General features: G+C 36.1%; 1 protein-coding gene across 1 annotated transcript; it reads right to left on the bottom strand.

Moving 5' to 3' along the window:
- Nucleotides 1-371: 371 nt before the first annotated feature.
- On the bottom strand, nucleotides 372-20001 carry gry (trafficking protein particle complex subunit 11 gry). Its single transcript, XM_088258229.1, has 17 exons — nucleotides 19429-20001; nucleotides 18560-18732; nucleotides 17659-17845; nucleotides 16862-17092; nucleotides 16009-16184; nucleotides 14672-14802; nucleotides 13820-13953; nucleotides 12287-12494; nucleotides 11264-11466; nucleotides 8950-9136; nucleotides 7590-7771; nucleotides 6884-7044; nucleotides 5636-6072; nucleotides 4291-4451; nucleotides 2740-2965; nucleotides 1989-2204; nucleotides 372-639 (listed from the first exon to the last, which is right to left on the bottom strand). Exons 1-17 carry the CDS (start codon nucleotides 19809-19811, stop codon nucleotides 577-579), a joined length of 3459 nt encoding a protein of 1152 aa, XP_088114355.1. The 5' UTR covers nucleotides 19812-20001; the 3' UTR covers nucleotides 372-576.
- Nucleotides 20002-20916: the final 915 nt, after the last annotated feature.

The raw sequence follows: 20916 nt of genomic DNA, 5'->3' as shown, positions 1-20916 counted from the left end.
GACATTTTCAACGCTTTACAGAAATGTAGATACATATGTATTTAAGTTATAATTATTCTTTTCTTAATGTAATAAAAAGCAATTATTCATTACATTTTAGAGCTATAAAATATGTTTAGTTGTTTATTTCCACGCATTTGTCTAATTTTTAAAAAGTTACGAGTCTGTTTTAAAAATATTAAAGCAAAACGATTAAAAATACCTACAAAATGACATATATACAAGGTAAAAAAACTTTTCTTTATTATTTTTAGAAAGAGATTTTTTGCTCTAATAATGATATGTATACTATACTGAGAGAAAAAACAAATAAATTAAGTATAAAAACGTGTAAGGTTAATGAGGGTTAAATGATAATTAATAAAATAATGTTTTAGACATGTAGTTGTTAAATAATTATTGTATATTACTGTAAATATAATTAATTACTTTATAATGGTGTGATGGTATTTGTAAATAATAGATAAGTTTAACATATTAGATTGAAATAAATAAACAAGGGAATGTAACACTATTATTATTCACATCTAATATAATTATATATTTTAAACATGGACTACACACTCTCTATCGACTTCACGCGCTGATTTTTAAAGTTGAAAGCGTGTTCTCAACGGTGGATACATCTTTTTCTTGTGGCTGAAAAGAATAAAACAATTTTTTTTATTTAAATCTTAAATTAAGTTCTTAAAATTGTTAAGTTACATATCATAAATTTCTAATTATGGCAACGTTGAATGTCCCAGATGTGTCAATAATTTGCAACTACTGTCATGATTAATGTATTTTTTTGGGAATAAAACTCCACTGGAAAAATAAAACGCAAAAAACTTGAAATACACCAATATTTCATTTTAATTGACCAGGTGACCAATAATTCTGGAAATAAAATGCTCTCCCATTTCCACCAACTGCGACATTATACTTTTCATGTTATATCCTTTCATACACATATCGTAGTCATACAGGAGAAAGTGACCAAGTGCATTTGTTAAAAAAACGTGATCATTAACTATTTGATATCTTACTACCTTAATATTGCCCTGAAAAAAATCCCAAAGGATTTTAAACTTGGAAGTATAATATATATTGACTTGTTAAAAATGACTAACTGCATTGGTGTTTATTTTCTTGCCAAGCAAAAGTGACTTTAAATGGCCCTCCTGAACATATTACGTTTTGGTAGTTGGTCACTTTCTCCTGTACGACTACGATATCTACAAAGTCATGTATCTCATTATTCATGTCATTTTCGGTTTTTTCCATCTCTAGATGCCAATTGAGAAACAAGTCACTTTTCCCTGCAAGATTTTGTTTAAATTTGTCAGAAAAAATGCTCGTTTTTTTACCACTTGAGTATTATATTGTTACAACTGATTTCGAAAGCTACCCGTAGATGGAAGCATCTGTAGCTTCCGTAACTAGTCGTATCAATAGTATACTCAGGTGGTAAAAAAACAAGTGTTTTATTTATAATTTAATCATGTCTTATCACAAATTGAATGTCAAAATAATAAATAACTTTTAAAACTGCCATTTTTACACTTGGTATCTTTGGACAATATGTAAGCAAAATGTAGTAAACATGTCGCTCACTACTTTCAACAACGTCATATATCAAAAATTGTCAATTTTCAGTTACGCATGTTTTTGAAATGCCCAGAAAACGTACTATATCCCAGCAAAAGCAACATATTTTAAACTTAATATTTACCCGCTACAGGGCAGAAAGTGTTGTTTTTGCATTTTGTAGAAAAGGTATTGTTTAATAATTTTTTCAAATATACTACATTTTTTTCAAATGCAGAAAAAACTTTCAGGTTTTACCTAAAAAGGTCTGTTGCACAGTAAAAAGTTCAATAAGTGGCTTGATATTTGTTTTCAATACATTTTTTTATATTTTTTAACTTAACGATCTCCTAAAAAATCAAGTTTTTTGATATATGACGTTGATGAAAGGAGTGAGCGATGTGTGCAACGAGACTCACCATGATGTAGATCTGAGTGGGAAGGTTCCTGTCTATGACCTGCTGGAGGTACTGCGCGGTGAGCAGCTGGTCGGGGGAGGGCTCCGCCCCCGTGGGGGAGGCGGCGCCCTCGATAGGGGTCAAGCTGAACTTGGGGGGCGCCACAGAGCCGCACACCAGCGGGTACAGATTGAATACCAGCTCGCGGCTGCTGTCAGGCAGTAGACTGATGAAGCACTGAAAGGAACCGATCATCAAATATAGGCCATTGTCTATATCCCATAAATATGTCCACCTCCGTAGTGTGATGGTCAGCATGCTCGGCTATCATTCTGGAGGTCCCGGGTTCGATTCCCAGGGGGGGGTTTAAACAAATATAAGTGATTTTCACTCTAATATTTATTCAATATTACCCTGGACTGGTACCTGAAGCGGAGGGCTGATCACCTTTCCTTCATGTGTTAATGATCAAGACAGTACTGTGTTTATATAATACAGTGCCTTATGCACCATTGGGGTGCAGATAAGGGTTTGAAGAAGAAGTTATGACACCGGGCGCTCATTAATGTACCTATTTTTGGTGTTAATAGATCCACAACTGAATCTAACTCACAGATTATTATATTACACTGACTAAAATAGTATATGTTACTGTTCCAGTTACAACTACCCTCCGTGCCTGCAAACCATTTTCAAATACTTATTTTCAATTGTTTTGTATCGAGTGTCTTTTCTACAGTTTAATTAGTCAATGATATAGAACTGTGCTCACTTTCTTGTGCCCTGCGAACATGAACGCATCGCTGGCCTCTACTCGGAGCTCCAGGGTGCGCGGCTGCGGGTGACAACTCTGCAGGCGCAGCAGCAGCGGCAGGGGGCACCGCAGGCGGCCCTGCGCGGGCAGCTCCGCATGCACTCGCAGCCAGCTCCCACACACGGCCGGCGCTCCCAGCCCGCACGACGTCTGGCACACCACGCCCTCCCCATTGCCCCGTTTCCTAGAGAAGAAAACATGTTTCAAAATTGAGCGGTAAACATATCCAACTCCTAAATCCAAGAATCTATGTCCGCCTCCGTAGTGTAATGGTCAGCACGCTCGGCTACCATACTGGAGGTCCCGGGTTCGATTCCCAGTAGGGGTAAAATAAATATGAGTGATTTTTTCACTGTAATATTTATTCAATATTACCCTGGACTGGTACCTGAAGCGGAGGGCTTCATGTGTAAACGATCAAAATAACACTGCGTTTATATGACGCAGTGCCCTATGCACCATTGGGGTGCGGATAAGGGTTTCATTATTAAATATTATTATTATATCCAAGAATCTGGAGTCAAGGACGGATCATCCTGCCTTTATGTAATCAACAGTTTAATGTTTCTATTTATTTTTCATCATATAAAAAATTACAATTAACAATAATGTGCCTCATTGGGTTTTTCCATGCCGAGGACACATTTTACAATTAATTATAAAAATATTTCAAAAGTTAATTATTTCATTGATTGATTCGGCAGTCATTTTGTGATAAAATCTATCCATTTTAATTTAAGTTTGACTTGGTAAATACCACTATTGCTTAAAATCTTTTGTGACAAGTATTTCGATGCATTCTGCATCATTTCCAAACACTGTATTTAAAATATGGTGTTTGAAAATGATGTAGAATGCATCGAAACATATGTCACGTTAGATTTGAAGAAAAAGTGGTATTTACCAAGTAAAATTTAAATGAAAAATTAGCAAATTAAGGCCAATATTCGATAAGTTGCAACTTAAATTTTCTTGAAACCCAGATAACATTTTATGTAATTGATATTTTTTTTAAAACACCATTTTTGTATTGAAAAAATAAGTTTTTCTTCGAAACAGTTATACAGTTTTGAAAAGAAAAGAATTATTGAAAGGTAAGGAGTTAAAAAAAAATTATAAAAATATTATTTCTACATATCGTAGTCATACAGGAGAAAGTGACCAAGTGCATTTTTTTTGCAAAACCTTAATCATTGACTATTTGATGTCTTACTAGCTTAATATTGCCCTGAAAACCCTTGTAAGTATATTGACTTGGTAAAAATGACTAACTGCATTGATGTTTATTTTATTGCTAAGCAAAAGTGACTTAAATGGCCCTCCTGAACATTTTACGTTTTGGTAGTTGGTCATTTTCTCCTGTACGACTGCGATATATTCTAAAAAACAAAAACAAAAATCCAATATACATTCTTTAAAAAAATTGGGAGTGAAAAGACGTGTTGCCTATTTGGCGGTTGGCCAGCGAATGAGTTTGCAAATATCCCCTTAACTGAATAAATTAATTACCGTTTCCAGTGGATGGTATACAGGCCGAGACTGGAAGGCTCATTGCCCGATGGAAGGGTTGCACTGACGCAGAGTGCCTCATTAGCAATCACATGCTCCTCCACGGTCAGCCCTCGGAGACAGCTTGGAAAATCCTTATCCATCTTCTCAAAGTTGTCACTCTAAAATCCCACCAGATTTCAGTATCAAGATTTTTATCTCGACAGTAAGGGGTTATCGAGGTGGGAATATGGGAAACTAGGCATTAACATGGCTTACAATCTGGTTTGAGAAATGCAAATTTGAATATTCTACTCATGATTGAAAAAAAAGGGATAGATATTTGAGAGCTTGAGTTCTTACTTTATTATTTAAATGATTTGTTACATACATACTTATATATCTACAATTGTAATTAAAAATATACAATAGTTGCTTTAAGAAAATTAGTGTTTAACACATTGTGTACGGTGTGCACATATTTGTGCGTTTCAGAAACCTTGTGTGGTGGCGGGGTGCACATTTTTGTGCATTTCGGCTACCTTCAATTTAGTATACAAAAAACACGTCATAAACTTCTAATCTCTTGGCCTTTTTGCTTTTGTTGTGTAGTGGATAGATGTCGTTGTAATATAAAAAATAATACTGATATTTACTGGTTCAAAACATGGCTAATGGTCGTAATCTGTTTTGAAGGAAATGTTACAAATTAACTTTAAACAATGGATACAGACGGTGCGTTTTTTTCTTTGTCCTAAAATGAAATAAAATACAAAGATCATTGTCCTTTACTTAAGTCGGCAGTTGGTACTTACAAAGCAATAAACGCGTGTGGGGAAAGCCCATAAATCATTTTTTATTCGCAGATTTTGAGTTTTCGGCGGCTGTTAAACTGTGTTGTTATTTTCTAATATTTTATTAGTGTTTTTAACATTTTTTTTTACTTTTGTGATTTGTGGACTAACATGATTTTATTTTGAGACGTTAGAGACCATTTAACCGTTTTTGTATTGTTTTCGAGTTCAACCTCAAGTTCAAAATATGAAGTTCACTGACATATTTTATATTTCCGGACAGCTGTCTAATGTCGCCCGCCTCAAGATACAGTTTTATCAAAACATTGCCGTAACTAATGTGTTAAAATAATAAATAAAAGTTGATAGATAATTGGAAGTGTGTGAATTTGACAGTTGATTTGATCGGGTCAAACCATTTTGCAATTAACAGTTTTATTTGTGATAAATAATAAGTGGTTATATATTTGTACTGACAAAAGGTTATATACTAATATTTGTTAAACAAGTAGTTATTATATATGCTAACATTTGTTAAAAAGTGGACACATAATAATATTTGCTAAACTTACCATATCTAGTTGAGTATTTTCTATTAAAATTGGCCAAGGACTGAGGACTTTAATTTGAGGCATAACTATGAATGGATCTCCGGACAAACATTTATCCATGTCTTCAAATCGCATCGTCACGCATTTAGAAGTTATGTCAAACGGCTTAACGACCGTCACCTTGATGGGGTGTTCCTTGAAACACGCCATCTTCTTGCTGTCGGAAATGTTGTCGCCGTGTTCCGACGCCTTGTTCTCCATGATGACGTTTGCTTCCGACCTGTCGCTGCTGTCGTTTGTCGTTATAATGTAAGTGATCTTCATGAGAACCGTGGACGACATCACCTTGGCGGAGCGAAGGAAAAATGTCTTATTGAATTTGGACTGGGAACTCAAGGACCCAACCGACAGGGTCAGCGGTAGAGGCAATTCTGTCCCAATATCAAAGCGTAGCTCCGCTGAAAAGCACAAATTTATAAGAAATTAGGTCTCAACTTTAGAGGAATACATTTTTGACATCTCAAATCATTATGAAAACATTAAAGCTTGGAGCGCTATTTTGAAATTTCACGCCAGAAAGATTTGCTGAAACACTATTAGTTTTTCAAACCATCTCGATAATCCTAAGGGCGTTTGTGCACTACACGGAATTCGACCGTCCGGCACTTCAGTTAGCGTGATAAAACAATGATTGGCTTGTGCTTTTGTCCATCTTTCTTCTTAGTGCTCAAGCTCACTAAGTGCTATGTCGATTTTTTTAAGGATTTTTTTTTGTATATTCTAAAATCTCAACATTGATGAAGAAGAATATGGAAGTATGGGTATTTACAGGGCCTGTCATAGGCTGGTTAAGTGATCACTTTACACACGTGTAACATTCACAATTCTACCCATGATTGACAACCACACTACTCAAATTTTGGAGGTCCTACATATATGATCAATCTCATGACATTCCATGATGAAGTTTGCAATAGCCATCTATAACTGGATTTAGAAAGCTTTTGTTTAGCAGAGATTTTTATTTGTATACAAGATCCGGACCCGGATTATTTTACTTACCGGGAAACGCCTGAAAACCAGATTTGAAATTTTATTGTATTTGATACATTTTGAGAGTGTCCAAATACTTGTTCACAAATCTGGGTTTCTCCACGTGGAGAACTTTGAAATGGAGAAACCTCTGGGGTTCTGGAGAATACTCTGGTATTTGGACACAAAATGTTGCAAGAGGAATACATTTACCAAGTTTCTGCATTGACGGCTTACCTGATGTTTCTTGATCTTCAGAAGGAGTGGCCAGATTCAGTGACAACTGGATGTTGTGGGCGTCAGTTAATTCATCATTAGTTATATTGATCGTAATAGGAAACCATTCTCCTTGCAAAGCGGGATCAGCTTGTTGGATAATCACCGACATTTTAGATTCCCTTAAAACAAAATAATATGTATATGTTATGTATTTAAATGTATTAACACACTGTTGTCAGGTGATTTTTCATCAACCCCGGCCCTAATTATTCTTAGACAGTCTGCCGCCCGACCCTCAGTAAACTAATCACAGGTAAATGCAAACCCGATTCTGATCAGTACAATGTTTTTTTTGGCATCTGTCGCGCTCTACCAAAAGTTTTTCTTTGGCTCTTTTCCACATCCAGATGGTGCATATGGCACTACGTTAGATTGATAGCCAATCACATGAAGGTAATTTGATCAGTCCTGATTCTTGATCAATTCTTGGATAAAGGAGTGGAACAAATTTTAAGGAATAAGTGAAGGAGTCCATATGGGAAATAAAATGGAGGAAGAAAAATAGGTAGGAAGAGTAGAATAGTAGTTCGGGATTGCATACCCATATACGTACTAACTTATGTAACTTGAACACCGCTAATTTGTAAATAAAGATTGTGTTCACATCCCTATTTATCCTACAAACAAAATACATACATATATGTACATATTGGGTCATACATACCTGGGTATTATTTGAGCAACGGGAACCGGTTGAATACTGTCAAAATCTGGTATTTGTTTATACACTGATCTGTAGTTGAATATCTCAGGATAGAGTCCGGAAACCGGACCACCCGCCCCGTTGAACTGCAGAATAGCGTGACGACCGTTTGACTTGCCTAGCTGAAGAGTGATGGACGCAATCTGTAATTTGGAAAATGGTTAGTATAATATGGTATAGAGAAAAAAATACATGCGAGACTCTTTAGGTTCTACAAACGGTTGATTTTATGCACTGCTTTCTTAGACTCTACCTTGAGTCAGTGACATTCTAATTCTTCATATCATTCACTGTGAAGACACAGTGACACTGTGAAGACACCTAATAACTCATATCAATGTGTCCAGCATATTTGGGGTCGTTGGGAGGTGATGTTGTTCACCGTAGTTCTTTAATGCTAGAAATCGAAACATTATATTACTTTCTAATTTAGTTTTTGACGCTTTTTTGTAGTTTATTTGCTTTTTTTCATTCTCTAAAGACTCTTTCTGTACTCGTGTTTTTCTACATTTGACTTGTTTCACAACGGCAATTGTTAACTAATAAATATTAAAACGTGTTCAGCCAATATACAGTATAATGTGCAAGCGTCTACTGGTTCCCTATGATACGTTTTAATGCAGTACAGGCAGTGCATGAGTATAGACTCATACTGTATGATGTATGCGGCGGAGAGAGTAGAAACGATTCTCCCACTCTTTTCTTTCAACTGCCAGTTGAATTCCAGAGAAGGGGAAGCATTTCACTTTTTCGTCTGATCCCGGCCACTTTGCCCTACCGCACCTAAAGAAGTTTCACTTTTGAAAAAAATCCGCCCTACACATACGAGCGTAAGTGATATGGGCGTTTTTTTTTGCACCATTCCGCTCAGACCCGTATCACGTATACATGTATGAGAAAAAATATATGTGCCAAACATATTTAATGCGTACCGGATACACATCCGGACAAGACAGAGATTATTAGACATAGGGGATTTGATGACGAGGAAGTACATCAGTTCCATCCTAAATGTACCTATTATGGCAAAATTTCAGGTATGAATACAACAAACATTATTTTCATATTATTACTGAGGTAGTATTAAAGTGGGATTCTTCTACATCTCTAACAAGAGTATTCTTGTTTATTTTCGATTTTTTGTTAATGTACACGCTTTAAATTTTAGTTTGTAATGTGTATGTTAAATATAAATAAATAAATTGAATGGAATTGAATTTATAATTCCATGATTTGTAATTTCTGATCTAAAAACGGTGATTTTTTTGCTTGTTTCTCGTAAAATAGCCCGAGAGTAGGGTGGTTAACTTGGAATACTCACTTGCAACTCCCTGCCAACGTCCTGCGGGTCGGGCACAAACTGGCACAGGAACTTCCTGACCTGTCCGTCTTCAAACAGGAGGAGGGGGGAGGACTCCCTCTCGCACACGGCGAATTCGCACGAGTAGCGCGGGTTGTTCACGCACACACTCAGGCGGTCCAACTGGATGGGGGATGGGGCCAACACCCTGAGGCGAACAAGATTACAGTTTTATTAGAAACTTTCATTCATTGATGGATTATTTTTCATGAACAACCTAAATTTTAGGGATGTGGTAATTTTTAAAGTCGGTCATTTAAGCAAAGGGGTTGTTTCTTTTGTTTTCTTAATTTCCACCTAATTTTTTATTCTAAGATTCTCTTCCTCTTCTAACCCTTATCTGCACCCAATGTTGAATAAGCCACTGCATCCTATTAACACAGTGTTATCTTGATCATTACTTACATGAAGGCGAGGTGATCGCTCCTGCCCTTCAGGAACCAGTCTCCAGATAGCTAAACATGCTAACCAATACACCACGGAGGCAGACACATATGCTAAGATTGGTGGATTTAATTTCATACCATACTGTGTATCTTATATTATATACCACAGGTTACACCTATGCAGAATTTCGTTTATGGTAATAGTGGAAAAAATATCAATAAAGAAGAAATTATATAAATAAAATAAAACCCTCATCCGCACCCCAGTGGTGCATAGGGCACTGCTTCATATGAACACAGTGTTATCTTGTAAAGAAGAAATTAAATGAAAAAATTAAATATCATGTCAAGACTGTTAGTGTATATCGCTCACTCCTTTCAAGAACGTCATAAATCAAAAAGTGACAATTTTCAGTTGTGCATGTTTTCGGAATGCCCAGAAAATGTACTATATCCCAGCAAAAGCTGCATAATTTTAACTTAATATTTACCCGCTACAGGGCAGAAAGTGTTGTTTTTGCATTTTGAAGAAAATGTATTGTTTAATTATTTTTTTAAATAAACTAAATATTTTTCAAATGGAGAAAAAACTTTCAGGTTTTACTTAAAAAGATCTGTTGCACAGTAAAAAGTTCAGTGAGTTGCTTGATATTTATTTTTAATACATTGTATTATATTTTTAAACTTAAAAAACGTTCTCCTGAAAAATCAAGTTTTTTGATTTATGACGTTCTTGAAAGGAGTGAGCGATATGCTAAGATTGGTGGATTTAATTTCATACCATACTGTGTATCTTATTTTATATACCACAGGTTACACCTATGCAGAATTTCGTTTATGGTAATAGTGGAAAAAATATCAATAAAGAAGACATTAAATATCATGTCAAGACTGTTAAGGTATATGTTAAATTTCGAAATGATATTTTGAAGCTTTTTTTTTGTCTCATTTTTATCAGCCATATTATTGTTACGTATATAGAGCATATTCCGCAGCGGGGAAAATGTTGGACGTATACGTTAATTATTTATTTATTGACTTGGCGTTTAATTTGTAGAACTCCATTTTAATTTATGTATTAATTTTAAATCAAACACAGATTTTTTGAGTCTACTAAGTTGTATTTTATTAACAAAAAACACATAAAAAATTATACTGCGACAATTGTTTCGCCTTGTTAGGGCATTATCAAACGAATGTGAAGATCAAATGGACTACGGTCCTTATGTAGCTATACAATTCTATGTGACAGTTTTAACATGTGCAGCAATAATTTATGGGAGACAACAGTCGCTAATGGGGGATGTAGGTATGTACCCTTATATTTGTTTTCTGGGAAGGGAAGAATTTATTGACATGGCCTAGAATTTTATTCCCAGAAATATAAGGGTACATATTTGTTTTCTGGGAAGGGAAGAATTTATTGACATGGCCTAGAATTTTATTCCCAGAAATATAAGGGTACATATTTGTTTTCTGGGAAGGGAAGAATTTATTGACATGGCCTAGAATTTTATTCCCAGAAATATAAGGGTACATACCTACATCCCCCATTAGCGACTGTTGTCTCCCATAAATTATTGCTGCACATGTTAAAACTGTCACATAGAATTGTATAGCTACATAAGGACCGTAGTCCATTTGATCTTCACATTCGTTTGATAATGCCCTAACAAGGCGAAACAATTGTCACAGTATAATTTTTTATGTGTTTTTTGTTAATAAAATACAACTTAGTAGACTCAAAAAATCTGTGTTTGATTTAAAATTAATACATAAATTAAAATACGTTAATTATTCTTGAGAGTTATATGTATTGGATATTTTCAGCACTTTCACCATTGTTATAAGATATTTCAATCTATACTACGAAATTAAATGTAACAAACCTAATGAAGAGTTCTATAGTGATGGAGTTGTCGACTCGGTATTGGGTCTGTGTGAAGCGAGCCTTGGCTTCGATGCACGAGGAAATCAGAGACATGTCAACTGTGATCTGGTGCAAGTCCTTATTACTGGCCATATTCCACAGTTCCAGGGCGCCGGCGGAGTAGCCCTCGGGGATATCTGGCTCCGGTTGTGGAATCGAGCACTGAAAAATAATTCGAAATTATATAAAAGTGCTTTTATTTTTTGATATTCTTAATCCCAGAGATTCGGAAGGTGAATGGAATTGCAAGGAAAGTAATAAAAATAATTAAAATGTAGCTTTGTTTTGAAATCACTATAAATTTATAAACAAATCAATCAAATCAATCAAAAAATCACTAAAAAAATATTTATAGTGATTTTAAAACAAGGTTACAATTTAATTATAAAATGGAAAATAACAAAGTTAGTGCTTCAAATATAAATTATAATAAAAATAAATTAGGATAATTTAAATAGCGCCATTTCCGTAAAATACTACCTCAAAGGCGCTTCACTGTGATTTAATTGGGGGAAAGGAGATGATTTAGCAAAAAATATCGATTTAAAAAAAAAAAAATTATCCCACTCTCATTATTTCTAACTGCTGGTGGAAGAGCATTTCACGCTATAGCAAATGCACGCTCGCCTTATTTTCAGCATAGGGTGTCCAAAAATTAATATTTATTTAGTTAGTTTTTTGAGCATGTAAACTTGGTGTCCGCCTCCGTAGTATAATGATCAGCACGCTCGGCTACCGTACTGGAGATCTGTATGGTCCGGGTTAGATTCCCAGGGGGAGAGGGTCATATAAGTAGAAGTGATTTTTTCACTCTGATATTTATTCAATATTACCTTGGACTGGTACCTGAAACGGAGGGCTGATCACTTTTCCTTCATGTGTTAATAACTATCAAGATAATACTGTGTTTATATGATGCAGTGCCCTATGCACCATCGCGTACAGATGAGAGTTTGAAGAAGAAGAAGAAGAAGGAACTTACATTCAGCACAGCCATTAGGTTGTCGAGAATCCTCTTCTTATCATTATTGGGGACGGCAACATCTTTCCCGAGGGCTTCAATCGCCAAAGTAACATAGTCTTGAATATTGGCCAGCAGGTAGGCGCAAGTCAAGGCCTTGTTCAATATTTTGGACACCAAGTCCCACCATTTCTCCTTCCGATAATCCCACAACATGTGCATCAAAAGCCTGCAGAAAATATAACATTATTATTATGATTAGCTTACACATCAGCCAATTATTATTACTTTTAATAATATGTAGTAAATATACAGCTATATCCGGGTATAGCTCCAGAGTTACCATATACAACCTTGAACAAAATGGCAAAAAATAATTGCAGTTATGAACCTTTCCACTCAATTTTTTAAATGCTCAGCACGTTTACGTGGCAGTGCATGGCCAACTGTAATTTTTAAATGCGAAATTGACGTACATATCGCTCACTCCTTTCAAGAACGTCATAAATAAAAAAACTTGATTTTTCAGGAGAACGTTTTTAAAGTTTATAAATATATATTAATACAATGTATTAAAAATAAATATCAAGCCATTTATTGAACTTTTTACTGTGCAACACATCTTTTTAGGTAAAACCTGAAGGTTTTTACCTTCAGCAACTGAAAATTGATGATTTTTGATTTATGACGTTCTTCAAAGGAGTGAGCGATATCCGTAATGATTATCCTAAGAGATGTCTCTGTATGCCCCAATATAGACCGTACCAAAATCACTTGGCCTAGTGTAGCAAAGTGAGTAGGAAAGTTGTATATGTAAACATGGAAATTTTGTATGGAAGGCATTGAGGAAACATATTTGTGGCAGTCACAAGGTTGAGGAAGTTGAGTATGAGAGAAGTTGACTGTGGGAGAAGTTGAGTGTAGAAGTTGAGTATAGGAAAAGTTGATTATGGGAATAGTTGACTACGGGAGAAGTTGAGTATAGGAGAAGTTGAGTGCAGGAGAAGTTGAGTAAAGGAGAAGTTTAGGGGAAATTTTGTATGGAAGGCATTGAGGAAACATTATTGTGGCAGTCACGAGGTTGAGGAAGTTGAGTATGGGAGAAGTTGACTGTGGGAGAAGTTGAGTGTAGAAGTTGAGTATAGGAAAAGTTGATTATGGGAATAGTTGACTACGGGAGAAGTTGAGTATAGGAGAAGTTGAGTATAGGAGAAGTTGAGTATAGGAGAAGTTGAGTGTAGGAGAAGTTGAGTATAGGAGAAGTTGAGTATAGGAGAAGTTGAGTATAGGAGAAGTTGAGTGTAGGAGAAGTTGAGTATAGGAGAAATTTAGGGGAAATTTTGTATGGAAGGCATTGAGGAAACATAGTTGTGGCAGTCACGAGGTCGAGGAATGACTGGTTTGGAGAAGTTGAGTATGGGAGAAGTTGACTATGGTAGAAGTGAGTATAGGAGTATAGGTGAAGTTGAGTATAGAAGTAGAACATAGGAGAAGTTGAGTACGGGAATAGTTGACTACGGGAGAAGTTGAGTATAGGAAAAGTTGAGTACTTACGTAAGGGCTTTTCCATAATCGGCGCATGTGTAATATTCCTGTGCCATTTGGACCAATAGATGGCGCCTCATTCGTGGGCAGCGATACGTCTTGAACTGCGCTATAGCACTTCCCAACAGACTGATGATGATCATCTATAAATAAATTAAAGACATTGTTTATATTCCAACAAATTATTAGTAGTACAATATAATTTGTGGATAGAGCATCACTTTTGCAGATCACACTAATGTAAAATTATACTTTTATTGAGAATGTATAAATTAGCTCGGCATTGCTCAACATGACGATGATAACTCAAACTACGAATACCCCATGAATATAAATTGTTACATGATTGGAATTCCTTTATGAAAGCCAGTAATACTCTGCAAAATGTCAAAAATGTACTTTGATATCAGTGATTACTGGCACATGACTTTTTGGTAATTTTAAACAAGTATGTTTTAAATACGTTTAGAAAATTCATCAAATTCATCATTCCTCATTTTTAGCATAATTTTATTTTTAAAATATGTGAAACACCTGTATTACATATGCATATACTGAAAAAAATAACATATGTATTGAAGAATTAATATTTGTATTTATCCGCCTCCACTTTGCAGTGGTTAGCGCATCAGGCTACCAAACCATAAGGTTCCGGGTTCGATTCCCAGGAGGGTCAATATAAATATTAGTGATTTTTCACTATAATATTTATTTAATACACTGGACTGGTATCTGAAGCGCAGGACTGATGCCCTTGACTTTGAGTGATTGACAATCAATATAACACTGTGTCGACGCAGTGCAGTGTTCTATTGGGTGCGGATAGTGATTAGAAGAAAGAAGAAAAATTGGACACTTTACCGAATGATTAACATGGTGCAATTCCACATATTGAAGAGCTGCCATGGCATCTTTTTCCCTCTGAGGATCCGGCGGGTCGGCACTCAGTTTCCCCGGTCTCCACGGACGTTGGCCATAAAATTCGAGGGACCCTGTAACAGATTATAACCCTTTAATGATCTTATGATAAATCAATGCATTGTAGAATAACAGGGCATAATTTATATAGAGAATCAAATCAGAATTTTAATTTACAAAATAAAAAACAAAAATACTTTTTTTTTTAATGTTTGACGTCAGCATTATATGTACATTATAGTTGATTGACTCTTTACCAACAGTTAGCACACAGCTGAGGCAATTTTTTGCCCACTCAGTGTTTGGCACACAGTTTGGCAGACAGTGTGGTACCCACAATTCAAACTTCTTAGTTTTTCATAATACAAACAATTTCTCTGGTCGAGTTTTGATATCAAATTCATTGAAAAATCCTCTATTGCAGTTACATAAAATTGGGCTTTGTCAATCTTGGGGACCACAGTAATTAGACAAAGTGTATCTGCATTTCGCTTAGTGCAATTACATATATTAGACAAAATGTATCTGCATTAAGCCTAGTGCAATTACATAAAATTGGGCTTTGTCGATCTTGGCGACCACAGTAATTAGACAAAATGTATCTGCATTTTGCTTAGTGTTTAAAATAATAAATAAAAGTTACTATGCTGTTAACTGATTTGAAGCACGGTAATTAGGTTAAGAATATAGTGTTTGCATTTACATACTAATATTCATTTTATTTACATGTACAGTGCTGATTATGATATACAGGGCTCATTAGTTTAATCCGATAATCGGTCATTGCTTGACCAATGACAACGGATACAGCCCTAGTTAGCTGGTTCCACGTCTGACGACCATTAGTGGATAAAAACTTTATAGTCAAATAAACCAAAGCTTCATGGAAAAACAAACGCTAAGATGCACTATCCTGTCTGGCGGCGAGGGTGATTCTTCTCTCGGTGATCCAGAGTCTGGCAATGTGTCAACGGAAAATTGCAAGATTCCAGGGGCAAGCAAAGTGAAGCGAAGGAAACAAGTTCGTACAAGGGTCCAAAATTAGCTTGGCCTAGGGGGCATTGTCCATGATAGAAGAACCTACAACCTGAGAACAAGGAGAGCTGACCCCGACAGTCTATAAAGGTGATAAGTTGGGATGGAGCCAGGAAGAAGATAGTGCTGATTATGTATTTTGCTTGTACTAGTCAAATGGATATGGGCCTATAGCCTACAGAAAACAAACAACATAATCCCTTGAGAACCCACTGTAATGCAGTTACATTTTCACATATATTCACCTTGCAAGGGGTCTGATTGCGGGTAGGTAGCAGCCGCACACAGCGCCTGACAAGCCTGTCTCCTTTGTGTGGCGCACTGGGCGGCCTGCTGGTAGAAGAAACCGGGGTGGAGGGTCTGGATAGCGGGGAGACCGGCGCGTATCGCCTCGTCAAACAGCTCTCCAAAAACACTGTACCTATTAAGTACAAATAATTCATTGTTAATTTATGTTTTACTTATTAAATATTTATTGTGACACATGCTTTAATGCATTGCGCATCATTTTCAGACACCGTATGTGAAGCTAAGTCTAAATTTTAGAGTTGTGTCCTTGGGGCGCTGAAGGTTGAAGAGGGGGAAGGAGCTGTTTCTCATTTTCATTTATTTATTTATTATTTATTTTTTATCAGTGGGAACATAGACAATAGGGGGAGACTTTAGTCATTGTCATATTGTTAATTATGGGTTTATAATTACATCTTTACATTTTTATGAATTTCTTCTTCTTCTAACCCCTATTCGCACCCAATGGTGCATAGGGCACTGCATTGTACTGATGGAGTGTTATCTTGATCATTGCTTACATGAAGGCAAGGTGATCACACCTACGCTTCAAGAACAAGTACAGGGTAATATTAAATAGGTATTAGAGTGTAAAATCACTAATATTTATTTTTACCCCACCCCCCTGGGAACCGAACCCGGGACCTCCAGAACGGTAGCTAAACGCGCTATTCATTACACCACGGAGGTGGATTAGCTTTCACTAATAGGGTTTTATTTACTATTAATGTATTAATGAGTGCGCCATTCACTCTGTTCCCAGCATTCACCACTGTGAAATTGAGATAGTTCCTGATGAATTAAACTTACTGTCTAGCCATCCAGGCGTGGTGCTCAAATGCCAGCTCTTTGATTCCAACTTTGGTCTTGTACCTGTCGATGTGCGTCCTCAACTGAACAATGGAGTCCCGCGGGAGACTCGAGATGAACAGCAATCGACACAGCTTGTAGTTGATGTATCCGGCAACTGTCTTTATTTCAAGAGCGTTGGTATCGACCATCCGAATTTCAAGGAGATTGTTGTAGGCGTGCAAATAGTGCCTGAAACACATATTTCGGTTAAGGGGAAGTTTGCGAGCTTATAAATTTAGTGACCAGCCGGCTATGTGAGAAGTCACACGTGTGGTCTGCGCTCAAATTTTTTTCTATAGCGCATCAAAAAAAAGACATGCTGAAGAAGGTTCCTGTATAAACGTTCCTATTACTGAAATGTCAGTAGGAATTATTAAATGGACTTACATAAAAAGTTAAAATATATATTCTATTGTTAACAATGACTTTATTTGTTTTAAAGAGGTCAAGTCACTGCGACTGCATTAGGTCTATTATGACCTCCCACTGTGTCATAGCTCACTCTCAAGACCTACGTAGGTCATGTAACACACAACCTGTCTTGGTGTTAGGAGCTTCACCTTCTCTGAGTCACTGGACTACTACTACTGAGTAGCCCTCCAAGGATGTGACTTTGATTGGGAGTGAGTGCGTCACAATTATAGAAAATAATTTGATAGATGTTTAGCTATCCTTCATACAAAATCTGCAGACTGGGGAATCATACAGTCCATATTCATGGAAAATTATTTATTCCTTATGGAAGAAAAACTTACTTGTGGGCAGTACTGTTATCTTGCTTGAGTTCATGTATGAAGCCCATCTTGAACTGGTGACGCACAAAGAGATACTGGTGTGTCATCTTGTTCAAGTGCTCCCGGTGTAATTTGATTTGCCTCGCCTCATGGTGATAGTAATTTTGGGCAAGATCATAGAAAGCATTCTCTAGTCTGATTGCATAACCTGTTAATAATAAATTATCCACAAATAAGGTAGAATATAGACAAAAGTTTCTAGCGAATTATATACATTTTTTTTAAATGTCTCTTAAATGTGATATCTGAATCATTTACAAACACCCTATGTGAAGCTAAGTCTAAAGTTTAGAGTTGAATATAACATCATAACACTTAAAAATATAACTAAGTAACTCAACATCAGGATTCAGGTTCAAAAGCAGAGCAAGCAGTATTTTCTAAATGATATAATTAACATTGTTTGATATCTCAACATAGATGAAGAAGAATATGGAAGTCTGAGCATTTCAGGGCTTACCAATGCCTTGACTTCCATATTCTTCTTCAACTATGTTGATATGTCAAAAAAATGTATAAAATAGCTCCTATATAATAAAATAACAATTATGTAGTTTTTTCTATATGAATTTTATTTGACCAGCAACTGGGTTTCGTCATAACCGACTTCATCAGACTGGTGTCGCTTACGACAAAACCCGGTTGATGGTCAAATAAAATTCATGTGGAAAAAACAACATAGTTATTTTATTCTATAAAATGCAGTTCTCCCAAGAAATTTCGGTACAAACTTAATAAATAACTCTAAAAATAAAATCTAATAATCCTGATTTGTGAACAAGTATTTGGACACACTCGAAATATTGTGATATAATAGAACTATATTTATATAGTAATTTTTCCTGAGTTATGTAATAATCACCCATAAGATGGTCTCCGTGCGGTAGCACGAAGAGCGACTTGGGCTGTATCTCGCAGGCGGCGCACAGAGCCTGCGCCCTCTCGGCCCCCAGCACGTCCTCGGACGGGGGCAGCGGGGCGGAGCCCTGCACCACCACCACTACCAGCCGCGGAGAGTGTCCCTCCGTCGCAGCTCTGCAGTGAGAAAAAGCATAATGGTAGATAGTTTGTTTAAGAAAATATTTATGTACATACGGTTCAACTTTAACAAAGTTGTCGAGGTAATGAAGACTAATTTCTATTTTATCAATTTATTTTTTGAGAAATGAGAACTGTATAAAGCAGTTGTACATTATTATTTTTAGAATGAAATCGTAAACTTTACACACATGTTTTGACTGTATTCAGTTTACTTTAAAAAAAATTAAGAATTAAAATATTTTATAAAAAAGTCCAGAAAATATTTTGAACACTACAGCAATTCATGTTTTCTTAATATATACATACTCTTTTAAAAAAAAATATATATTTGTGTTTTTTATTATTTACAAAAATACTTCAATTTCATACTATTTCTGTGAGCCTAAGCAGCTCATTATTAAAAATATGTTTCAAATATTGGTAGAGTGGGTTCAATTGAGAAACTCTGACTCAGGAGTCCGCGACATTAACCACGGGACCAAAACCCGACATGATATTTTCATTAGTCGATTTAGCAGTCACTTTGTGGTAATATATAAATATTCAGCATATCCGTGGAACACATTTATTAGATTATGAGCAATTGTATGGAAGTATTCACACATGCAAACATTTGAGGCTTTTTGCCTACAATAACATTGAGCTTTAAGTGATCAAGCTCGAATGCATACAATAAAAACATTGAATTACCTCATAGACTGCACTCTCGAAGCACATTCAATAATCTTCTCATTCCATTGAGGATCATTCCAGTCCATGTCATAGAACACCACTATAACAGCTGGTATAAGATTGAGATGTTTGTTCAACCAATTCCTCTTCAGTATACCCTTCGGAATGTACCATTCGTACGAATTCCTCTTGGGTTTTATAATGGGAAACTCGTGGGCATTAGATAAAAGTTTGAAGTGAACGGGTACCCTATCAGGGCGGCGATTGTTCCCGAAAGCATCCCAAATTGTCTTATGTACCGCATTGTTGACTGTGTCAAGTCCCGTAATGCCGACGAGCGCTAATGGCTTGGCTACCAGCTCTGGTGGCAATTCAGTTCCATCTACAGGCTGAGTAGACATAATTATTGCAATGTTCTGAGGAATTTGATAAAATATAAACTCTATCTAATTATTCATTTCATGGATGCAAAAAATATATAAAAATTAGGTTAAATAGAATATAATAGTTATTGCAAATTATTAAAGATGATATAAATTTATGTAAATGTCACGTCAAGTTGACAGACACAAACCCAAAGATTATAAACACAGAGTATTTTGACAATAGACTACATGATATAAAATTTTGATCACAGATCAAAGCATCTGACAATACTGATCGACAACCGGTTTTAAAATGCCAAAGACGCTGAAAATTAAAGCAAAGAAGTAAAGTTTTGTACACTGCGTGGGTAAAACAAAAACTTCCGTATGAAAACCGAGCCCAGAATGTAATGTACATTAGATGGTGAAGCACATTTTTGAATAGCAAGACAGTTAATAAGTATTCTTAAATTTAGTACCCGTTATTCATAAGGTGAGACAACGTTTATTATAAGGATTAAAATATAAAATCAGCGATAAATTTTGCGGCTAAGATAATATTCGTTGTAAATTAATTCGAATATATTATTCTCATCTGCCTTGCAAGAAAATGTTTACCCCAAGTGGATCTATATGTCGTACGAATGTGTCCTACGAATGTCAATCCCACCGGATCGAGGAATTGCAGTGAGTCCTGTTCAGAAATTATGCGATTTAGAATATGCGGACGATGCAGTTATAATAGAAACATCGATTGGAGTCCTACAAGATATAATTGACTCCCTCCAAATAAACTCCGCTCGGTTAGGCCTAAGAGTGAATGCCAAAAAGACTTATGTCATGTGTAACTCAGCCTGTCTCGACCGAGATCAACATCTTACTTGTGAGGGACGAGCGCTCGTCCGAGTCGATACCCTCAGATACCTTAGAATACTGGTGGAGGATAGTAGTGCCCAGAAGGAACTGAACGTACCGCTCGGAATGGCAGGAGCCATATTCAATAAAATGTGAAATGTCTGGGACTCACTGCTTTACTCGGCAAAATCCAACTGTCGTCTCTTTAACGCCTGCAACCTAACAGTGTTGCTGTACGGATGTGAGTCGTGGCACCTCACCAAAGCTCATAGCAAAAAAACTATCA

This window comes from Brachycentrus maculatus, unplaced genomic scaffold (assembly GCF_059751285.1).
Source record: "Brachycentrus maculatus isolate JH-2025_06_01 unplaced genomic scaffold, ASM5975128v1 h1tg000091l, whole genome shotgun sequence".
Classification (NCBI taxonomy): domain Eukaryota; kingdom Metazoa; phylum Arthropoda; class Insecta; order Trichoptera; family Brachycentridae; genus Brachycentrus; species Brachycentrus maculatus.
This window is presented reverse-complemented; position numbering and strand designations above follow the sequence as displayed.

What these genes read in the sequence shown, in the direction of transcription:
- gry (XM_088258229.1), bottom strand. Translation starts at nt 19,811, where the DNA reads ATGTCTACTCAGCCTGTAGATGGAACTGAATTGCCACCAGAGCTGGTA. An exon ending in TGCACCATGTTAATCATTCG is followed by an intron (nt 13,954 to 14,671) that starts GTAAAGTGTCCA and finishes ATTTATTTATAG; the next exon opens with ATGATCATCATCAGTCTGTT. An exon ending in AAAATACTCAACTAGATATG is followed by an intron (nt 4,452 to 5,635) that starts GTAAGTTTAGCA and finishes GTGGGATTTTAG; the next exon opens with AGTGACAACTTTGAGAAGAT.